This window comes from Neofelis nebulosa, chromosome 2 (assembly GCF_028018385.1).
Source record: "Neofelis nebulosa isolate mNeoNeb1 chromosome 2, mNeoNeb1.pri, whole genome shotgun sequence".
Lineage (NCBI taxonomy): Eukaryota > Metazoa > Chordata > Mammalia > Carnivora > Felidae > Neofelis > Neofelis nebulosa.
Window position 1 is genome coordinate 30,412,714 of NC_080783.1, and position 19,510 is coordinate 30,432,223.

The 19,510-nt window shown below is 48.3% G+C and overlaps 1 protein-coding gene across 6 annotated transcripts in view; it reads right to left on the minus strand.

Moving 5' to 3' along the window:
* The window catches only part of NRP2 (neuropilin 2), a 116,844-nt gene that overhangs the window by 22,929 nt on the left and 74,405 nt on the right, over positions 1 to 19,510 (minus strand). For 3 of the 6 annotated variants that reach the window (XM_058707846.1, XM_058707837.1, XM_058707871.1), the window contains exons 13-15: positions 10,948 to 11,210; positions 9,326 to 9,422; positions 8,129 to 8,149 (exon numbers count right to left, since the gene is read on the minus strand). In XM_058707846.1, coding sequence (XP_058563829.1) covers positions 8,129 to 8,149; positions 9,326 to 9,422; positions 10,948 to 11,210 — 381 coding nt within the window. Of the gene's footprint in view, positions 1 to 8,113; positions 8,150 to 9,325; positions 9,423 to 10,947; positions 11,211 to 19,510 lie in introns of all 6 variants that reach the window. The other 3 variants (XM_058707827.1, XM_058707855.1, XM_058707863.1) reach the window with 1 other exon arrangement.

Consider the following 19,510-nt stretch of genomic DNA (forward strand, 5'->3'; position numbering starts at 1 on the left):
TATGCTTAACCTATGAAAGCTTCCATCCCTAGCTGCTTCCATCAAGTGGTGGTGGCCAGAAAGACCCATCCTCTCTGTCCCTGGGGTCCCCCAGGGGGACGCACGGCTGGGAGGGGCCGCTTCCTTCTTCATCCATCCTTGGTCCTACACTGTGGGTGCATCTCTACTCAAGATGTAGCCAGGGTGCATTTAGATTTTCATGCCCCCCCTGCCCCCCCCACCCCCACGAGGCTTGGAGACCCTCAAGTGGAAGAAGTCCCTCTCCTGTTGATGTCTCCCTCAGGGGATGGACAAAGAAAGCGCTCCACAAATGCTCTTGACTGAAGGGCTTCTGAGGTGAAGCCTCCTATCTGTGGGTCAGTGTTGGCCAACTCCTCAGCCTGAACACCACAACGCCTCTCTTTGATTTGGGGGAATAGCTGGGGGGTGGGTCAGACCTTCTGATGTGTCTCAGAAGTGGAAGCAAAATGAGAGCATTTTGCTGGAACTATCTTCTAGAGCCTGTCCACCTGCCCAGCCTTTAATCACTGGTTCCTCTAGTTTTAGGGATCCCCTTCTGCTAAAGTGCAGGGTTTGTTGGTGCCTCTCGGGCCACCAGGAGGGTGCAGTATCGGAAGAGCTTTGACAAGGATGTGTCACACAGCATATACACTGGCAGCCACATCCAGAGCCCCACCGTCCCCGTTCTACCTCGTCCCCTTCGTTATCACCTCCTCTATTTTCCTTTATTCCCAAATCACTTCTGTCTTTTAATAATTTCATTTCTGTAGCTGAGAAAGCTCTTTATCTCCCTCTCCCCCTTCTGCCTCCCCTCCCTTTCCCTCTCTCTCTCCCTCTCTGTCAATCTTTGTGACCATATTGAAAATTACGCGTAGAAACGGAAAGAGAAAGCAAAGCGCTGAAAACAGCTCCTTGAAAATGGCCAGCTTTTGAGTCACAGTGAACTGGTGGCAACTCATTATTCAGGTCACTAAGAGTATCTGCTGCCTGGCAACCACCCTGCCGTTGGATTTTCATGTGGGCTCAGAAGAATGCACGAGAAACAACAAAGTGCATGGGGACGGGCTGAAGTTCCCCAGTGCCAACCCCCTCTTCCCAAAGGGCATCCTTGGGTTTGCTTCTGATTTCGATTTGGTGCCACAGTGAGAGCCCTCCTCTAATGAGAAGAAAGGAAGGTGATACATCCACAGGGATTCACTCCCCACCTGAAGCACCTGATCATACACCACAAAGGGAGCAGCACAAATTTTTGTCAAGCCAAAAATGGCCACAACTGCTCACATTCCCTCCAAACCACATAGTTTCAGTTCAAAGGCTTGCTTTCCTTCAGTCAAAATGCTGGTTTTCAACATTAAATAACCCCCCCCCCCCCCCAGGGCTCAGAGTGCTAGGGCTGGGCCTCAGTGCTACTTCTGAAGTGTTTCTTGTGATAGAGACAACATTGGGCCACGGCGGGGAGGATGTCAGGGCCCAGAAGAAGGGGAGATCGCAATACACGGGTTACACGTTCAGAGTCACAGTGAGACCCCTGGTCTCAGAGTTCTGTTCCGCTTTGGAAGACACACTCCACTTTAGGTATGAGACCCCTTCCCCTTTCCTACCAATGCTCCCCTCCCCCAAGTTATCAACATGAAGAAAATTTTCGTGACAAAAGCCATCTTATGGACAGTGAAGGACAGTACGTCAGCTCCTCAAACATTTTCCTTGGACATTTGTTTTGAGAAATGAGGAAGCATGCTATGTGAGTTTGTGCTTTTAATATGAAGGGAGTTAGAAAAGAGAGGATCCACCTACGAATTCTTCTCTCCTCCCCCCACAGGCAATTTTGGGTGACGCACAGTTGGGGCCAGAGTTTCTCAGAACATTCTCCAGCTAAAGAGACTTAACTCGCACAGACAGGTGGATTGCTGGTTTGGAATCTGGCTTTGTGGCAGCCTTCAGGGGCTATATACTAAGGCTCTGGTTTGCCAGACAGAGAAAAGAAAGGTGATAGATCAACAGGGGTTACATGCCCTTCCAAAGAGCCTTCCCAGACAATAGCAGCAATCCAATGGATGTCAGAAGGATGGATGGATGGATGGATGGATGGATGAACAAATGGATGAGAGAATGTATTTGAAACAACATCCAGAGTCCCTGGAAAACATTGACGACCCACTGGTACTTCACATAACAGTTATTCTTGGAAAGTGCTAGCAATTTTGCTGGCTCATATTGTGCCTCTTAGGTGAAGTTGCACAAAAGGTACCCCCTTCAGATAGATGTCACCTGCACCAGGTGCCCAGGTTTGTGAGTGCCTCTGTTTTGGCCCCACTTATCCCCTCAGTCATATGGGGTGGCTGGGCCATTGCTTTGTAACAAAGGAGCCTGGGCTGGTTCCCCGATATGGGAGAAAGAGGGTGGGTAAGACCTCAGCCTTGTCTAGAGCTAGCAATGTGCTGGACTGGAATGTTCCTTTTGATTGCAGTAACGTCTATCACTTATTCACATCCCTCCTCCCCCCCTTTTTTTACCCAATTGGAAAATGCCTTCAACTCTTGAACTATTTTTCTTTAATTACCATCCTCTAATTCTCCACAAAGTTTTCTCATTGTGTGAGATAATGAGAAACAGATATTTAAATAGTCAATAATTTCAAGTGTATTTGCAAGGTTGAGCAGGCTTCCATCTGTAAAAGTTCTGGGCCCCCTGGAGAAAGGGGCAATGCAAAGGCATAAGAATTTGAATTCTGGCAAACCATAAATTCTAAGAAGCCATGCATAGGAGGAGACTGAGGGAAAAGAAGACACCCAGGTAGTGCTCCTTCCATTCCTCTCGTGCACACAGGGTCACTGAATTAATAAACCCCTGGGAAATGTGGCCATAACAACAGCTACAAAGAGCGGTCACTTTCCATGGGAAGGGTATTGGGCGACAGGCTTCGCACGAATCACCTTGTTTTCTCCTCATGACCCTCGGACAGGAGACCCGAGAATCTGAGAGGATGAGTGATTTCCTCCTGGTTTTACCTGGAGGAACATCGAGGAAGAGGGCAGCGCAGCACAAAGCAAAACCCTAGTGATGGCTTGGAGCCCTCAGGAAGCCGTTGGAAAGTAGCAGCGTCAGGACCAGAAGCACGTGCACCCAATCCCCAGCCTGTGCCAGGGCCCCGGGGTCGGATGACCGCTCTGGCCCGCTGCCCAGTTTTGTCCATTCTGGAACACAGCCACCCTCTTCACATATTGCTTACGGCTGCTTCTGTGCTACAGCGGCAGAGCTGAGTACTTGCGACCCAGAGTCTTATAAAGCCCGACATGTTCTCTGTCCTTTTCCAGAAGAAGCGTGCAGACCCCCGTTCTAACCAAGCTGGGATGGGACAGGAAGTCACCCTCTCTCTTTCTGCCTCCAGCCTCCATCTGAACCTGTCTGAGGACCAGGACCATCCCGGTCAAGTTCTCTCTGAACCACTGTATAGAGAAAGCACGTCCTACAGCCAAGTTTACCCCATGTCCTCTGGACCTGGAGGAGTCACCCAGGTTTCCAAAAGAAATGCTCTGAAAGACCCCGGTGCCGGGCGGGCCATCTCTCCCAGAGGAAGGGATCAAGGCTCGCTGCAAGTAAGAGGTGGCCTCGCTGTGGGGAGACTTGGCCTGTCGGCCGCGTCCTGGCTGCACAGCTTGGAAATGAGGTGCAGGTGAAGGAGTATTTCAGACAAAAAGGCTTGTTGAATTTGTGAGATTAGACAAACAAACGAAAAAGGTTGGCGCCTCTGGAGAAGTTTACGAAAGACAGTAGACGAACGCGGCCACGTCCCCTGGCCTGTTTGGAAGAAGATTGTAAAAGTACAACATCTCCCTGAGAAATGACTCTTTAATTGGCCTTACAAGCAGTGTCCAGAGGGGCCTTGGAAGGGTGCCACTAGGCTCGCAGAAGCTGCACTGATCCCCCACATCTATCCCAAGTGCCTCTGAATTCAGAGCTGTGGCTGGCTGGAGTTTCGGACACTTCTCTCTGGTGGCACTCTCTTCCTGGAGAGAGGAGGCGTCGGTGAAAAAAATGTCCTTCTCCCCTTAGAGAAACTGACGCTGGCAGCTGTTTAGATGAATGGCGAGCTTGCGAGGAGGGGCGCGTCGGGCCTCTGTGACGGGGGAGGCAGCTTGCACAAGCAAACCTCACAAAGAATGCCTCAGTGTCCCCTTAGGCAAGCTGTGGCAGCCAAGCAGTTATGCGGTTTGCGCACATCTGATCTCCATGCTTCCTTGCTCAGCAACACCTAGCCTCAATCCGGCAGCTGGAGACGTAAGGGGAGGGGGGCCAAGGAGAAGGAATTGCACACCACAGCCGCCTTTCCGGAACCCTGGCAGGGCGTAGGAATGCTTCTCTGCCTTTCAGCCACGTAACCCTCACCGCCTCTTGGAAGTGCTTCTAGGAGAAAAGAGCTCAAGGGGAAGCCAAGGAGAGAGGACACTGGGGGGGGGGCAACCCCAGGTCCTGTGCCCTGGGATTGGGGGACGCTGCACTGATGGGCAATGCCTCTGGGAGACGGCCAGTGGGGAATAAGGGGGGGGTGGATAAAAAGGGAGAGGTGGTGGGAATTGGTCCAAATTGGTTTGGACCAGCTGGCACCAAACAAACAGAACTTAAAACGTGAGGCACACCCCGGCCAGCTCTGTCACTACCTGGGAATGGGTCTCTCTTAAGACTGCTCCCCTCTGTGCCCAGGAGACTGACTGAGATGTTCACTTTCTCCTGGTGTAACTGAGCAGGGCTGCAGAAAGTGAACCCTGAGCGAGACCCACGGCTCTCAGAACTGGTCTGAGAGCCCAAGCTCACAGCTGTTAGTTAGCAAGAGACACTGATGTCCCTTTTAGCATCCATCAGTGGCAGACCCAGTGCTTCTGAATCCTTTACTGTAACAACCACCTTCCCTGAGAGCCCCCGTGCCTGGGATTTCCACGGGCCTCTAATGGGTAGGGTACCAGACCCGGTGTCCCTGCTCCTGCGTTGTTCAAAGTCCTCAGCCTCTAACATGAACAAAACCTCTTGCATCTACTGTGAGCTCCTAAAAATAACTACTTGGTCAACAGCTACAGAGCTCTGATCATGGGCCCTCCACATTTTTACTGGCTTCTTTATTATTCTTTTTTCTTTTATGGAAAAAAGAAAGTATTGGCTAAGGGGAAATAATCCATCACCTTAATTATACCACTTTTCGGGGTTTTTTTTGTCCTTTTCCTTTGTACGGGTTTTCATTTGTTAAAGCTCACATTCTAGAAAAAGATACATGACGGCACTGTGCTTATAGCCGATGCTTAAAAAAAAAAAGAAAGAAAGAAAGAAAAAAAAATGCACACCAACCCGGGCTACATTGTTTAAGACGTGACTCATAACAACAACAACAAAAGTCTTTTTACAAATCACATGACAATGCAGCTTATTCACGTTCTCTTTTCCTTGTTCCTTCCCTCTATGGCTTGTTTCTCTTCATTACTGACTCATACCCTGGTTTACAATCAAAGTATACACACGAAGCAGAAAACACAAGGTGATTGGAATAAAAAAAATGTTTCATGGCGAGCAATGAGTAAGAGGCAGAAAAATGAAAGACACTTGCCAATATAACAGATCAAGAATACCTAACAAGACCCAGCCCAGAGGCTAATTCTATTGCATTTCCTTAAAGATTGACCTAGTCCACACTGGGCTCTCCCAAAGAATGAGACTGCGTCTGTCACATGGTTAATTTATAATGGAAAAGAAAAATAACCCAGATTCAAAAAAAAAAAAAAAAAAAAAAAAAACCAACCACACTAACAATGTAACCATCTATGGTTATTAGGGTTGAACCACCAACTCTCTGCATCCTGCCTGCCCAAACCTGAGTTCTCTTTGTTCCCCTTTTTGAGAGAAAAGTTCAATTTAATCCCAGGACACCCAGGCTCCCACCAGGGCCAGCGGTGCCCTGACCAGGAGAGGAGCAGTGCACCAGTCACCAGGTTAGGCAGGGCAGATGGTCCTCCTTCCTTTAGCCAGTGGAAGGCTTTGCTTGAGTCAAAACACAGATTGCATGCTGAGGCCAGAGGGGTCTCGGCCCAAAAGAAGACCGGTCCTGGGTTCATCCGGCTACCGACTCTGAGTACCATGTACAGCTTGACAATGTGATAGAAACTGTCCATGTTCAATTTCAATCCTGCTCTTGACTCTATGTTCCTTGGCCCAGTCTCTGCCCCCCAAGACTCGGTTTCCTTCTTCCAAAGTGCTCGTTACCTCCAGAGACAACAGTCATGGGCCAATGCACACCCCCAGTGCGCTGCTTTTGCTTAACGCCCCAGATCAGCCCTTCGTGAGAGCGTTGGAGATGCTTACCTTCAAGTCACTAAGCCCTGTGTTTATTTTGGCTAAATGAGCACTGCGGCTCCGATGATATTTTATTTATATATTTTTTACAAGAGAACATGACTGGACTGTAAAGCCTCACGGTAAACACAACCTCAAGGAAGCACATGTGCCCCGGTTTGTTTATTCTCTTACAGAAGCAGAGCACTTAGCCCCCGTTCTTGTCAGTCATGGACCCAGACACGCGTGCTCACTCACAACCATGTCTGTGGTCATAGCTGCAAGCCTTCAGCCAGCCTTCCCGGGAGCTTTGAGTCTTAATCAGCAGGTTTCACTTCCCCAACATAAACATTACCTTGGGTCCTAGAGGTTAGAGCTTGAATTCAACTGTGATCCAAGTGATTCAGTTCGGATCTCAGCTTCCTTCCCAATGCTCAGATCCGCATTAGCATAAATCTCACGCCCAGAGAGCACCAACGTGCACACGAATACTCTCTACCCTTTACAATGTGCAGCGGGGAGCGGGATGCCGTTCGGGAGGCAAGGAAGGGCGAGAAAGAAAGAAATTGTATTCTGTGTCCGTCTTTCATGCTCTGTTCTGCCGCTTTCTTCCCCACCTATTTGCTTAGAGGGTGAGGAGTGGAAAATGAGGCCAGATGATTTGGAGGCAACGGCGCATCTAGGTGGCAAACCGGGAATTCATCTCTTTCTAGCCAAGGAGCTGGACAGATTCATGAGAGCGAAGGTAACGAGTCTAGACTTCAGATGTAAAAATGACTTCCCTTACCGCTGGAACGCTGTCACCTCTGGGGTTAAGGCCAGCCAGTGCAAACAGGGCACAGGAAGCCTCACAACTGTTTGCATAAACCAGGGTATGAAAAACCCCTGTCCTTGGGTGAGGACGAGTGTCTGAATGAGCTTTGCCACCCCGGCCAACGGAAAGGAAGAACTTAGGAGTGGCTTCTAAACACTCAGCATGGGGACCGTGGGCGGAAACGTGATCGGTGCGAACTCACTGGAGCACAAGGAGGGCAGAGTGTGGGACCCACTGCACCCCCACAGGACAGGCGTTACCACCACCCAGGCTCTGAGGGTACGGCCATCATCCCCAGTTCCCCTCTCTTTACTGTGCTCTCTCCTTTAGTAGGGAGAACATGGCCTGTGCTGGGTTTCAGTCCCCTATTTAAATGCTCTAACTCCAGTCAGCATATGTGCCTCCATCTTCCCTTTACCAGACACCAGCTCCAGATTTCTGCACCTTTTTCCCCTTAGGATTATCCTTCCTTGTGTCTTTCCCCTAACTTTCTGCCCTCGTAAAGTGGCCTGCCACCGTACCTCCCTGAGGGTTCATTGAAGCCACTGCCTTGGTGCCCTACAGCTGGAAAGAAACCATCTTCAGGCGAAAATAAATCATTACCACCTCATTTCACTTTTAATTTACTACTGATTTTTTTGTTGTTGTTCACTCTCCCCCACAGCCTCTCTTTTCTCACCACTCATGCATTTTCAGCCTCATTGCTCCCCGTTGGACAATGCAAGGCTGAAAGGTTTATCTGTAACCTATTTGTCTCTATTATAGGTTTCTAAACTTTAATTAAACAGGAGACAGTGAAGATCTCAATCCTCTTTCCTGGAAGCTACAGGTGTGGTTGGTGCCATCTAGTGGCGGGAAGGTGTGGTGTCTCTTTTCTCGTGAGAGCTTTGTCAAATTTGGAGGTTTCTTCCCCATACCAAATTCACATCACATGGGGGGAAGAAAAAGACATGCAAAAAAAAAAAAACCCGTAATTTTTTTTACCTTTAAAATTCTCACCTGCAAAAGCCGATATGGGTTCTGGGGGAAAAAAAAGAAAAAATATTGAGTTAGACAAGGGGAAGAAACAATCAGGCAGGTAGAGGGTATGATGTAGATGACTTCCAATAATTTTTTTGGTAACACCCCATGGAAAGTGTCCTGTGTCCTCCTCATGCTCTAGACTGTGTCTAACATATCAGTATCACGGGGGCTGGGTGGGTGGGGAGAGATTCCCAGAGTTGCTTTGGAACAAAAAGTCCTTTATAGAGCAATGGGTCCCCAAAGCATTGTAATCAGTCACTTACCACTGATTACTTTCTCAGAGCCTGGATTATGCATAGATGCCCAGGCCCGAGAGCTGCCTGAAGGGACTGGGGTGGTCCCAGGCGCTCCTGACATCATCAGGCACATACACATCGGGACCCACGTGCCAAGAAAAGCACTCGGTGAGTGATTACAGTTACTCTGCCAAGTAAAAGCAGGTCCGTTCCTTCTGGGGATTCCCTCTTGTTTTGGAAATGCCCATGGCTCTCATGGGAGATGGTCAGGATGCCCCTGGGGTGGCCTGGGTAAAATGTGTGCATCTTCCTTGGGCTGGTCGCTCAGCATTTCTGTCCAAAGGGACACTCATGGTGTCCTTCTTGTGCTGGTCACCTGGCATGTGATGTTTAATCTTACAACTCTGGGATCTTGGGCATTGAAGGTGTCAGCTTCAAAGCAAACTCTAAAATCTTACTTCACCTGCCATAGTTTGCCCTGTAATTCATTCATGTAAGAGAACAACTTGGGTAATTGTGTTATCACTCTGATATAACATATGTACTATTTTCGTTCACCAGTGAAGGCTTCCATTAAAAACATCAAACCTTTGCAGCATGTAATTCTGACTGGCAGTTGCTCTCAGCCTCTAGCATTTTCTTTGCTAAAAGCTGGAGTCTGACGATGGGGTCTTGGCACCCTGAGTCTCCATATACTTAATGCATGTCTATTTCTGAATGGGAACAGGAGATAGAAGACTTCATCTCATTTATACCCCTCCCATCCTGAATGCAGCCTAAGATACAACTACATTCATACCTCACCTCCTGCACAGACTGTTGCTGTTCTACCCCCTGGGTATCACTGGGTTTGAAAATGGTGTGATGCTTCCTCTTGTATATCCCAGCCCTTGGTATCTTATTTGGAAGAGCCACAAAGAGACAGCTATTCACGTACCCATACAGTTCTCCAGTGGGACATCAGTGCTTATCCGAATGTCATCAATGGCAATTTCTCCTGAACGTCCTTTTCCTATGACTCCTTCAAACACAATCTAGAAGCCAGAAGAACAAGAGCCATGGTTAACTGAGCTGCTTGGAAATAGTGCAAAGATTTCCAATTCTCTGTTAACTGCAGCTTAAAGCGTGTGTGTGTGTGCGTGCGTGTGTGCGTTACTGTACCTGGTACACACATCTGTTGACCACATGACTATGGTGCTTGAAATCTTAATTTAAAGAGTGGTTCAAATCAAACGTATATCTGAGAGGATTAAAAATATATATAACAAGGTGATGGACACTGTTGTCTAGTAATCAGAATGTAGAGATTAAAAGGACGAGAATCAGGACATGTTTACAGGAGGGTTGAAATGTCTCTAGCAATTTTGGAGGTTCCTTTCTCATGAATCTTTTAAATGCCCAATGCAGGTACTGTATTCGGAAACTCAGAGCACATAACAGGTGGGGGTAAGGTGAGAAATACAGCACTGGGCTTTGCCTTGGGGGCAAATTATTACACTATTACAACTAGGAGGGGAAGGATCTCTTCCTTCACCAATAGTTTACTGAACACCTACTATGTGCCAGGCACAAGGACAGTCACAAAATCTAATAACCCAGACCCTCTGCCCAGAGAATCTCACCATCTGGCGGGGGAGACAAAAATGCAACCAGGCACTTACAACATGAAGCATTCAGGTTTCTAAACGGGAATGCAGTTAGGAGTGCGGCGGAACTGGGGATAGCTTGCAACCTCCAGGGCGACTGCAGGCGGCACACAGAGGCCCCTCTGCTCTGTGGTCTTCAATCCTCCCTCATTCCACCCTCCCGGGTTCTTTCCGCAAACTAGCACATGTCCTCTGGCAAGCCGAGCGAGCAGTTGGCTGCCTCACCAGCCATCTGTTGCTGCTTCTCGTCTGGGGAGGAGCAGGTTAATGCTTTGGCTGGTTCTCAGTCACCTCTTCCACAGTGTGTCTACTCCTACCCAAGCCTCAGCCACAGCTGTGCAGACCCATCTGTGACTCAGTCTTTTGCTCCGTGGGGCAGAGATAATAGAACTCCACTCCTGGAGCCACTGGGAGAGAAACTACTCATTTGGGAGTCTTTCTGGTCGGCTGGCCACTGAGTGCAAACAGCAATCCTCCCCTTCCCACGTTCACCCTGGGACAGGTCTGGCAGGATTTTCCCCTCTCCTTGGAGTGCGAGAGGGCTGGGCAGTCTCCTTCCCGTGCGTGTAGAGGTTGGTTCGTGTTGATTTCCCTGGCTTCTGTGTCCCTTTGTCAGCCTACCTGATAGCAATCTAAACTAAAATGGAGAGAAGAAACATTTGTTGGGAAGATTTTGGCAATATAAAAGGCAATAGGAGGAACAAAGAACCAAGTCTGGATGTGGAGATAAGCACGTTTTGAATAACAAATAAGAGTGTCATTCAGTTGCCATGGCAATGTGAGAAACACAATGAAAACAGCAGTGCTTAACCACGTTCCCTAATGATGAATGGGCACGGCCCTTTGAAAGCCTGAAATACACATCACAAAGATTCCCTTGGATCTCTGCACCCACCTCCTGTCACCACCCTACCTGATACTCCAAGTCATAGCTGGGCAAGATGATGCGCCCGTGTTTCCACTCGTTGCCCTGGTCCTCGCGGATAACCCAGAGGAGCTTGCTCTCCTGGCTGGCTTCGCGCACCACCTGCAGCGCCACCCCGCGGCCGCCCGTGGCTTGGTACTGGAACTCCATGCACACGGGGCTCCGGGGCAGGTGCACCGGAGGGCTGATGAGCCGTGCGTACTGGCCCTCTCTCCGGCCATCGCTCTGCAGCCGCAAGAAATTCCTGTCATCTGAGGGAAACAAACCCAGAGGTTCTTGGTAAACGTTTGGGAAAGAGACCAGTTTGCGGCTGTGGCCCCTCCTGGGGAAGCTGGGACCAGAGTTTAGGTGTCTTGTCGATTCATGCCTTTGTCCTCCAGGCCCCGTGTTTCTTTCTCAAGGTGCTTTCGGGGCTTGGCTGAGACACCGCTCCCTTTCGAAGCCCCTTCTGGAGGCTCTATGTCAGGTTGGTCCTTCCTGCCTATTTCTCTGCGTCACCTTCTTTGCGCCTCTTTCGCATACGGCACTCGGGGCAGTTGGCCTTGTGTCTTGGCTGGTGGCATCTGCTCTAAGTCTCGTCTTCCTGAATTCTAAGATGCCAGGCCCATGTCTGATTCACCAGGGGCTTACCCAAAGGGCCAGTGCAGCCCAATGAACTACATTATAAGGGGCTGAGGTGGCTGCTAGGCTGGAAGATGATTCTTGCAGGTGGTTTATGCTTGAAGCCTTTGTCATCTTGGCTGGGCACTGTCCAAATGGAAGACATTGAAAACCGTCTGTCTCCACCAGGGCTACTAGACGGTGCCCGGACTCTAGGGAGTATTCGGAAGCCCGGTGTCAACTTTAAGCACAAGAAGGGCTGGATGGCAGCTGCACAGGGATGAGTCAGGGACTCGACCCCCTACTCCCTTCCCTGTTGGGCTTGGGGAGGCCAGAGGCGGCCTTTTTCAGAGAGCCTGGCAAACAGAGCTCCAGCGAGAACAGCACTGTCATTATCACTAATAAAGGCTATGTGTTTAATAGAGAAGATACGCATGATGGGAAATTAAGGTTTCACCTGCGCAAATGTTTGGGGAAAGGGCCTTTCGGCGGATTAGTTTTCAACTACATCAGACACTGTGCAGAAGACTAAGTTCTTTTTTTTTTTTTTAATTTTTTTTTTTCAACGTTTTTTATTTATTTTCGGGACAGAGAGAGACAGAGCATGAACGGGGGAGGGGCAGAGAGAGAGGGAGACACAGAATCGGAAACAGGCTCCAGGCTCCGAGCCATCAGCCCAGAGCCTGACGCGGGGCTCGAACTCACGGACCGCGAGATCGTGACCTGGCTGAAGTCGGACGCTTAACCGACTGCGCCACCCAGGCGCCCCAGAAGACTAAGTTCTTGTTGCCATTTGCAGACCTCATGCCCTGCAGATACAGGTGTGGGGGCCTGTATCTGCAAACCCACCTGGCACAGAAGCATTCTGGCCACTTGTACAGAAAACAGGCTGCGATTTGAGGAGACAGGCTCACTGCCTCCTTTTGGCCCTGAAACATCTTATGCTGAACACTTCTGCAAGATGGCAAGGGCACTTTCACACCACACAGCCAGCACACCAGACACTTCAGGATCATGTTAATCTGAGACATGTGAACCCAGCTTTTCTATTCACCAGAGACTGTGAATATCCCAGGCTTGTCAGCAGAGGACAGGAGAGGACTCCAGAGCCTTGTATCAACAGGTTAGTCTCTGGACTGCTGGTTTGCTGTTACTACTCCTGCTGACATCGCGACTCTAGCAAGAATGAGCCTGTGACAGTCTTCTTATCCATGGCCCCAAACCAGCTCCTTCATTTGCCCCCCTAGCCATCTCCCTTCCTCCTTCCTGGCTCCCCTAAGTCCCCTCCAGTTAGATTCTCTGGGATTATTGCTCCAGAAGCTACTCTCCCCCGGGGAAGTCAAATCAGACCAGTTTAGGATGCATAGTTGGGATTCCAGTTTGTCTCCTTAACCATCCAGAACCATGTCTGTCTAATACCCTCACAACATGAGACTTCTGCAAGGTCAAAGTCAGCGCAGATGGCTAGGCAGCTGCCTACACCAGAGAATTTTAAAGCTGGTGATCTGCCAAGGGAGGAGACATGGGCACTGCAAGCAGACACTCAAAGACCTTCCAAACCTAAGCTTCTCCTGTCGGATCTCATTACAACCGCTATTAATGATAATAATTACAAGTCATACCTGCAGAATGCTTTGTGGATTCCAAAGCACGTCACATGCATTATTTCATCTGACCCCATGCTAGATACTTGTGAGCCAGATCTTCTTAATCTCGCTTCGGACAGGATGATGCAAATGAGGCTCAGGAAGGTTCAAGTGACATGTCCAAAGTAGGGGGTAGCAGAGCTGAACCTGACGTTAGGTTTTCCACCTGCTTGTGGCACGTTCTTCTCTTCAGCTGCGCCCCAGGTACCTGCCCCGAGGCTGGGCAAACAGGCACACTCTATTCAAGCCGGACTGGCTTCCCCACCCTGCACCCTGCTCCTGGACCTCCTTAGTGTCCCCTCTCACTCCCCTAACACCCCACTTTTGCTAGTTCTTCTCCTAACTCTTCTGGCACATTTCAACGAATGCTGCTTTTCTCTCCACAACTTGAGCGTTTGCTGACTGTACCGCTAATCTTATCTTGCTTTTATTTTTTTATTACTTACTTATTAAAATTTTTTTTAATGTTTGTCTTGGGTGGGGGGGAAAGGGCATAAAGAGGGAGACACAGAATCGGAAGCAGGCTCCAGGCTCTGAGCTGTCAGCACAGAGCCCGACATGGGGCTCGAACCTACAAACCTCAAGATCATGACTTGAACTGAAGTCGGAAGCTTAGCTGACTGAGCCCCCCAAGTGCCCCATTACCTTGTTTTTAAAAAGACTTGAGGCCATTATTCATGCATTTCAGCAGGGAACCGCCCACTACCTTGTGCTGTAATTTAACTGATTCATGTGTGTCTTTCTCATCGCTCCGGTTAGATGATTAAGTCCCGGTCTTACACATATGAGGGTTAATACTGCTCCTTCTCCCTGACATACATATGCCACTACTCAAGAAAAGTTTGCTCCCATGGATGAATGACAAGCACAGATAAAGAATGATACGAGTCTCTATATTCTCACGAGAGAAGCAAGAAAATCCCACAGACCCAGACAACGTCTTCACAATTCCCTCCCACTCTCCCGAGCCAACAGCCCCTTTCAAAGGTGAGGTGCACTGACAATAATGGGGTGACCTGTGGACACACCCTGGAGCCACCTGCGAGAAGCCCTCAAATGCTGCCATGCTCCAGTAATTTCCAAGCCCTGACTGTTTCTACCTCATATATAAAGAAAACCAGATTTCAGAGACTTATTATTCAGCCTTCTTCCTTCACAGTTTCACAAATAAGACCCACTTGCTGCTTGAAAATTGCTTGGCAGAAATACTGTCACTTGTGTGAATTTACATTCTTAAGCGGCAGGGGATTCATAGCATAATGGTTAGAATTTAGTAAGTAAAATGTGTGTGGAGGTGGAAAGAGCCGTGCTGGCTGGATTTTATCTGGGTCTGTTCTATTTACCCATCCTGTTGCTAAAACTTCAGGCACAATCAGGCCAAAGGTCTCACAGACTGCCGCACCCGGGACAGGGACGGAGCTAGCCCCCTCCTCCCCTCCTCTCCCCCCCACCCCCTCTCCCTCCACAATAAGACGATAATCGCTTCGCATGATTTAAAGGACCATTGGAAGACCAGGGAGTTAATGCTGGTGGCGTGCTAAGCACGAGCAGCTGAAGGATCATAATTCAGCGCTGACATCTAAGCTAATCCACTAGTTTGCAGAATCTCAAGACAAGCAGGCCTCTGAATTTCACTTAGTTAAATCATTTGTGCCCCACTTGTCTGTTAAGTGCTGTGAGCTTGAGGGAAGAAAGATGATATGTAAATTTAAGGAATTAGCAGTAGACATCAGTCAGAGGGACGCGGAGCTGCAAAACGTCCCTGCCTGTCACTGAGAGAGGGCTGATTAGAAGCAGGACATCACGAAGGAATAGCTCAGACCAGGAAGAGCCCAGGGAGGGGATAGGAAATGCAGGGGCAAGAGAACTGACGTTCCCTGGGCACCTACTGTGTGCCAGATGGTGCAGCGGAAGCCTTGTCTGCCTTTTCTTATGTGGTCTTCCCTGTGCAGTCTAGGTCTGTGAAACAAGTATTGTTTCCTCCATTTTCACCAGAAAGGAAACGGAAGCTCAGAGAATTGAAGCGATGTGTCCGAGACCACTGCTGGAGAGTGAAGTACTACATGAGCCCCGACTGGAGTGAGTAGAATTGCCAGGGCATGGCCTCTCATCTGGCCTGGAATCCTGGTGTAATGCTCACTGATCTTTTAAAGCCTCAGCCTCCCCATCTGTAAAATGGATATAATAACAGCATTACTGGATAGGGTTGTGAGGAGGAGGAAATGGAACAAGCCATGCAAATGCCTTGCACAGTAACAGGGTTATAGTAAGTGCTCAATAAATGTTAGGATCTTTGTCTCACGACACATACTGCCTGCTATACTTGCCCCCCATTTTTTTTCTTAAGAAAGAAAAAGGTCACAAGAGCACCAATAACCTGGAAAGACTACTCCTAGACTCACAAGGAAGTATGGTTTGGCCCGAGGGCAGTGAAGATGCTCTCTGGATTGGCTGATCCATCCAACCCCGGCAACCAGCCAGCTCCTACTTGTGCATCATGTGCTGTTTACCGATGTCTTTCCTGTCAAGATATAGTAGATGAAATAAAGTACTACATGATTCTGGAATGAGAGTGGGACCTCAAGAGACGGTTTAGATTGGGTCAGCCTGGCTGCCCAGAGGAACCATGCTGTAAACATCCCTAGAACAGCTGTCCACCCTCTGCTTGAAATTCTCCAGAGAAGGAGATTCCATAGGCCACATCGGCAATGTGTTTTCTGGGTCACAACCCTAACTGTCAGGGACTTCTTAAATTCAGTTTTAGGTTTTCCTGCTGTCATTGAGACACATGTCCCCCTTCGATCCCTGATGGAGCACGGCCAATTTCTGTCCTCTAACTTGGAAACGTTTTCACCCGTGAAGAATTCAGACCCCTAGTGTTCGCTTTCTCGGGAAACTCAATCCTTGCCTCTTTACATGTCCACTTTCCAAGCCTTTACTTATGGTGGTAGGTCTATACCAACCCTCCTCTAAGCTAAGTGCGCTTTTCAGCCACGGCACCCATATATATGTTCTTCTAGAACATTCTAATTTATGGCCTGCCACTGACAAACACAGAGGAAGTTTTAAGCACACAGTGGCCGTTGATGACTGGATATAGCAAGGGCTTGGCATGGTACAGGTGGGCCACTTTAGCGATTTACTTGGACTTCAAGGAAGAGCCCTGTGGATTGTAAAGAGGTCCCCAAACATGACAACTGACCAGCTAAGGACCAGCTCTGCCTCCTGGAGGCCGTCTTCTTGTTCTTGTAGCTGATGGCAGTGCTGTCGGCAATGGATAGCTTCCAACAAAAAGACAATGGAAAGGAAATATGTTCACTCGCTGAAAGAGAGTGAAGAAATAATGTCCCAGAGACCCAATCCCTCTCCTCCTGGACCTGACATATTTGGGAGGCATTTTGCTAAGTTCTTGACTCAAAACATCTGTTGTTGTCCGTGATACAGGGGAAAATAATCACACGGGAATGAACAACAGGAGTGCAAAAGGGCAGAGAGGAAGTGCAGAGGACAGGGCCATTCAGGCATTTTAACCTGCTGCTGTCTCTCGAAAGGGTCTCCTGACGTTTCACCTGGCGATTTATGGCCGCATCTGGCTTCAGCTGCATAAGTGCTGGGTGAACATGTGACTGTGTTTGGCCCGACAGCAATGGTATCGGTTGTGTCCACACCTTACCAAACCCTGAAGTAAGTCGCCAGTCTGATCCTCCTGGCTATGGCAAAGCCAAACACACCATCTGTCCAACACACACATCTCCTGGCTAGCTAGCATCTTGCCCTCCTACCAGAACAACCATCTGAAAGAATATTTAGTGCTGCAGGAGATGTAATCTCTCTGTATAGGTCATGCTTAAAACATGAGTCAGCCCCTCAGCTGGCCTCCCAAGGTCTGTCTATCTCTGCTAAGGTCCTCAAATTAACAGCCAGTTAAGGGAAACATTGACTTTGCATGAACTCAGCAGGGTATCTTCAAGGTTTACAATTGACCATTTTGTGGACATTTGGGGTTTTAGGTCTGGTCTTTGCAAGAGTCTTCTTAGAGCTGGTTTTTTGTTTGTGTGTTTTTTAGTGTGTCAGCTTTCATGAAGGCTTTTCAGTTGAGGCAGTCTTGTTATCATTCTGCCCTTCATTATCAATCTGCACACTGCTGCGGAACTCAACCAATCAGGACTTTCAAAAAAAAAAGGAATAACAGCTTCTCTTTACTGCTGTCTTTTCTATAAAGTCAGAGATACTTTCCTCCCTATTTTTCTTAAAGAAGCACCGCTATGCTTTCCTTTTCCAGTTGAAGTTATTCCTTGAATATTGGCTTTCTTTCAGCCAAGTTCTTCCTGGTCTTTAATGATCCGTTGCAGTCTAAGCCTGAGAAGGTCCTGTGTCTGTATTTGCAGTGGCTGTGCCCCAGCCGAGCCCCATCAACCTTTTTTTGAAGGCAACTCAAGGTAATGCCAATGCAGCTTCTGGATTCTTTGCTACCATCGGTCCCACCTACCAGGGGGGTCTTTTGAGTTCAGGGAGAGTTGCTTTTTAATTCAGAGTCACTATTAGTTCCCTGTCAAATATCAAGCCCATCATGGGCAAGTTCAGTCATCAATTCTTTCCCATAATTTCTTTGCAACCATCTACTCCCCCACACTTAATCTTCTCGTGTACATGTTCCCCAGGGAACCATAGTTCTGGTCCTCTGCTCTCATGGAGTTTATAAATGGCCCAATCTGCATCAACACAGCCCCATGATACGTTAACAACTTTACCCCTGACATTTGATGGAATAGCTACCATTAATAAAATTTGAATATTTCAGAACACTGTATTCCTTATTCTGTCTTGAGCTTATTTTTGAATCCAAAGTAAAGGTTCTGTTTTCTCAATCCAATAAACATATAAATGCGAGGCAGCCAAAGCTCTGTCTTACCATAATGGTGTACTGGTACAAATAGGCATGGCCTGTTTTCTTCCTCCCTCGCTCTCTTCCTTCCTTCCTCCCTCTCTCCCTCCCTCCCTTCCTTCCTCCCTCCCTCCCTCCCTCCCTCCCTCCCTCCCTCCCTTCCTTCCTCCCTCCCTCCCTCTTCCTTCCCTCCCTTCCTCCCTTCCTTCCTTTCCCTTCCCTTTCCTTGATTTTGCATAAGCTCCACACCCAATGAAGCACCTGAACCCACAACCCTGAGACCAAGAGTCTCATGCTCCACCAACTGAGCCAGCCAGGCTCTCCTGCATATTTTCATTATATCACTTCCATGATTTGAAGCTATTGAAATAAAGAAATACTGTAACCATACTTCATGAAGTCAACAAATGCATAGAAGAACACACACTTAGGGAGACCAGACATTTAATACTTAAGGATTCTGAAGCTAACATGGTACCCTCTTTCTCTAGTCTTCTTGTCCCATTCCTGACAATAATGGTGATAATAGTAATAACAACTATTATTACTATTATCTGCATTCCTTAGTATTTACTTTTTTTGGTCCAATGAAATAGTTCCCACACTATCTAATGCTATGCTATCTGCTTGCTTTCACTACTATGGTTGTTCACTGAGGTCGAATGGCTCAGCGAATAGCTGCCACTGGACACTGTCACTAAGGGACCGTAGAGAAGCCACGTCCACCTAATTACTTGCTTCCTGGTTTACGATGTGATCGGTTCCCCTCATGGGGAAGCAGGGTCAGCAAGGACCCCAGAGGTTACACATACGTCAATGCCAAAAGATGCCTGAGCTGTCTAACTAAGACAATTCTGCGATGATGGCCACGTTTTACATCTGTGCTGTTCAGTATATCATGGCCACCAGGTCCCTGAAATGAGGAACTGAAATTTCAGCTGTATATAACTGTAATTAACTAAAATGGAAATAGCTACTTGCAGCTCTAGACACGTGAGCTCACCATATCGTCTCAGAGTTTTTACCTTGTTCCTTAAAGACCTGATCATTCCCGACACTGGGTTGATGATCATCGCACTTGAGAATGTCTGTAGAAAATACTACAGCTCCCTTGGGGTGCCTGGGTGGCTCAGTTGGTTAAGCGTCCGACTTCAGCTCAGGTCACGATCTCGCGGTCTGTGAGTTCAAGCCCCGCGTGGGGCTCTGGGCTGATGGCTCAGAGCCTGGAGCCTGCTTCCGATTCTGTGTCTCCCTCTCTCTCTGACCCTCCCCCGTTCATGCTCTGTCTCTCTCTGTCCCAAAAATAAATAAACGTTAAAAAAAAAAAAATTAAAAAAAAAAAAAAGAAAATACTACAGCTCCCACTAGGGAAGACATTTTCTGTGTCGTAGCTACACAGAAAAGACAAAGTGGCTTCTCA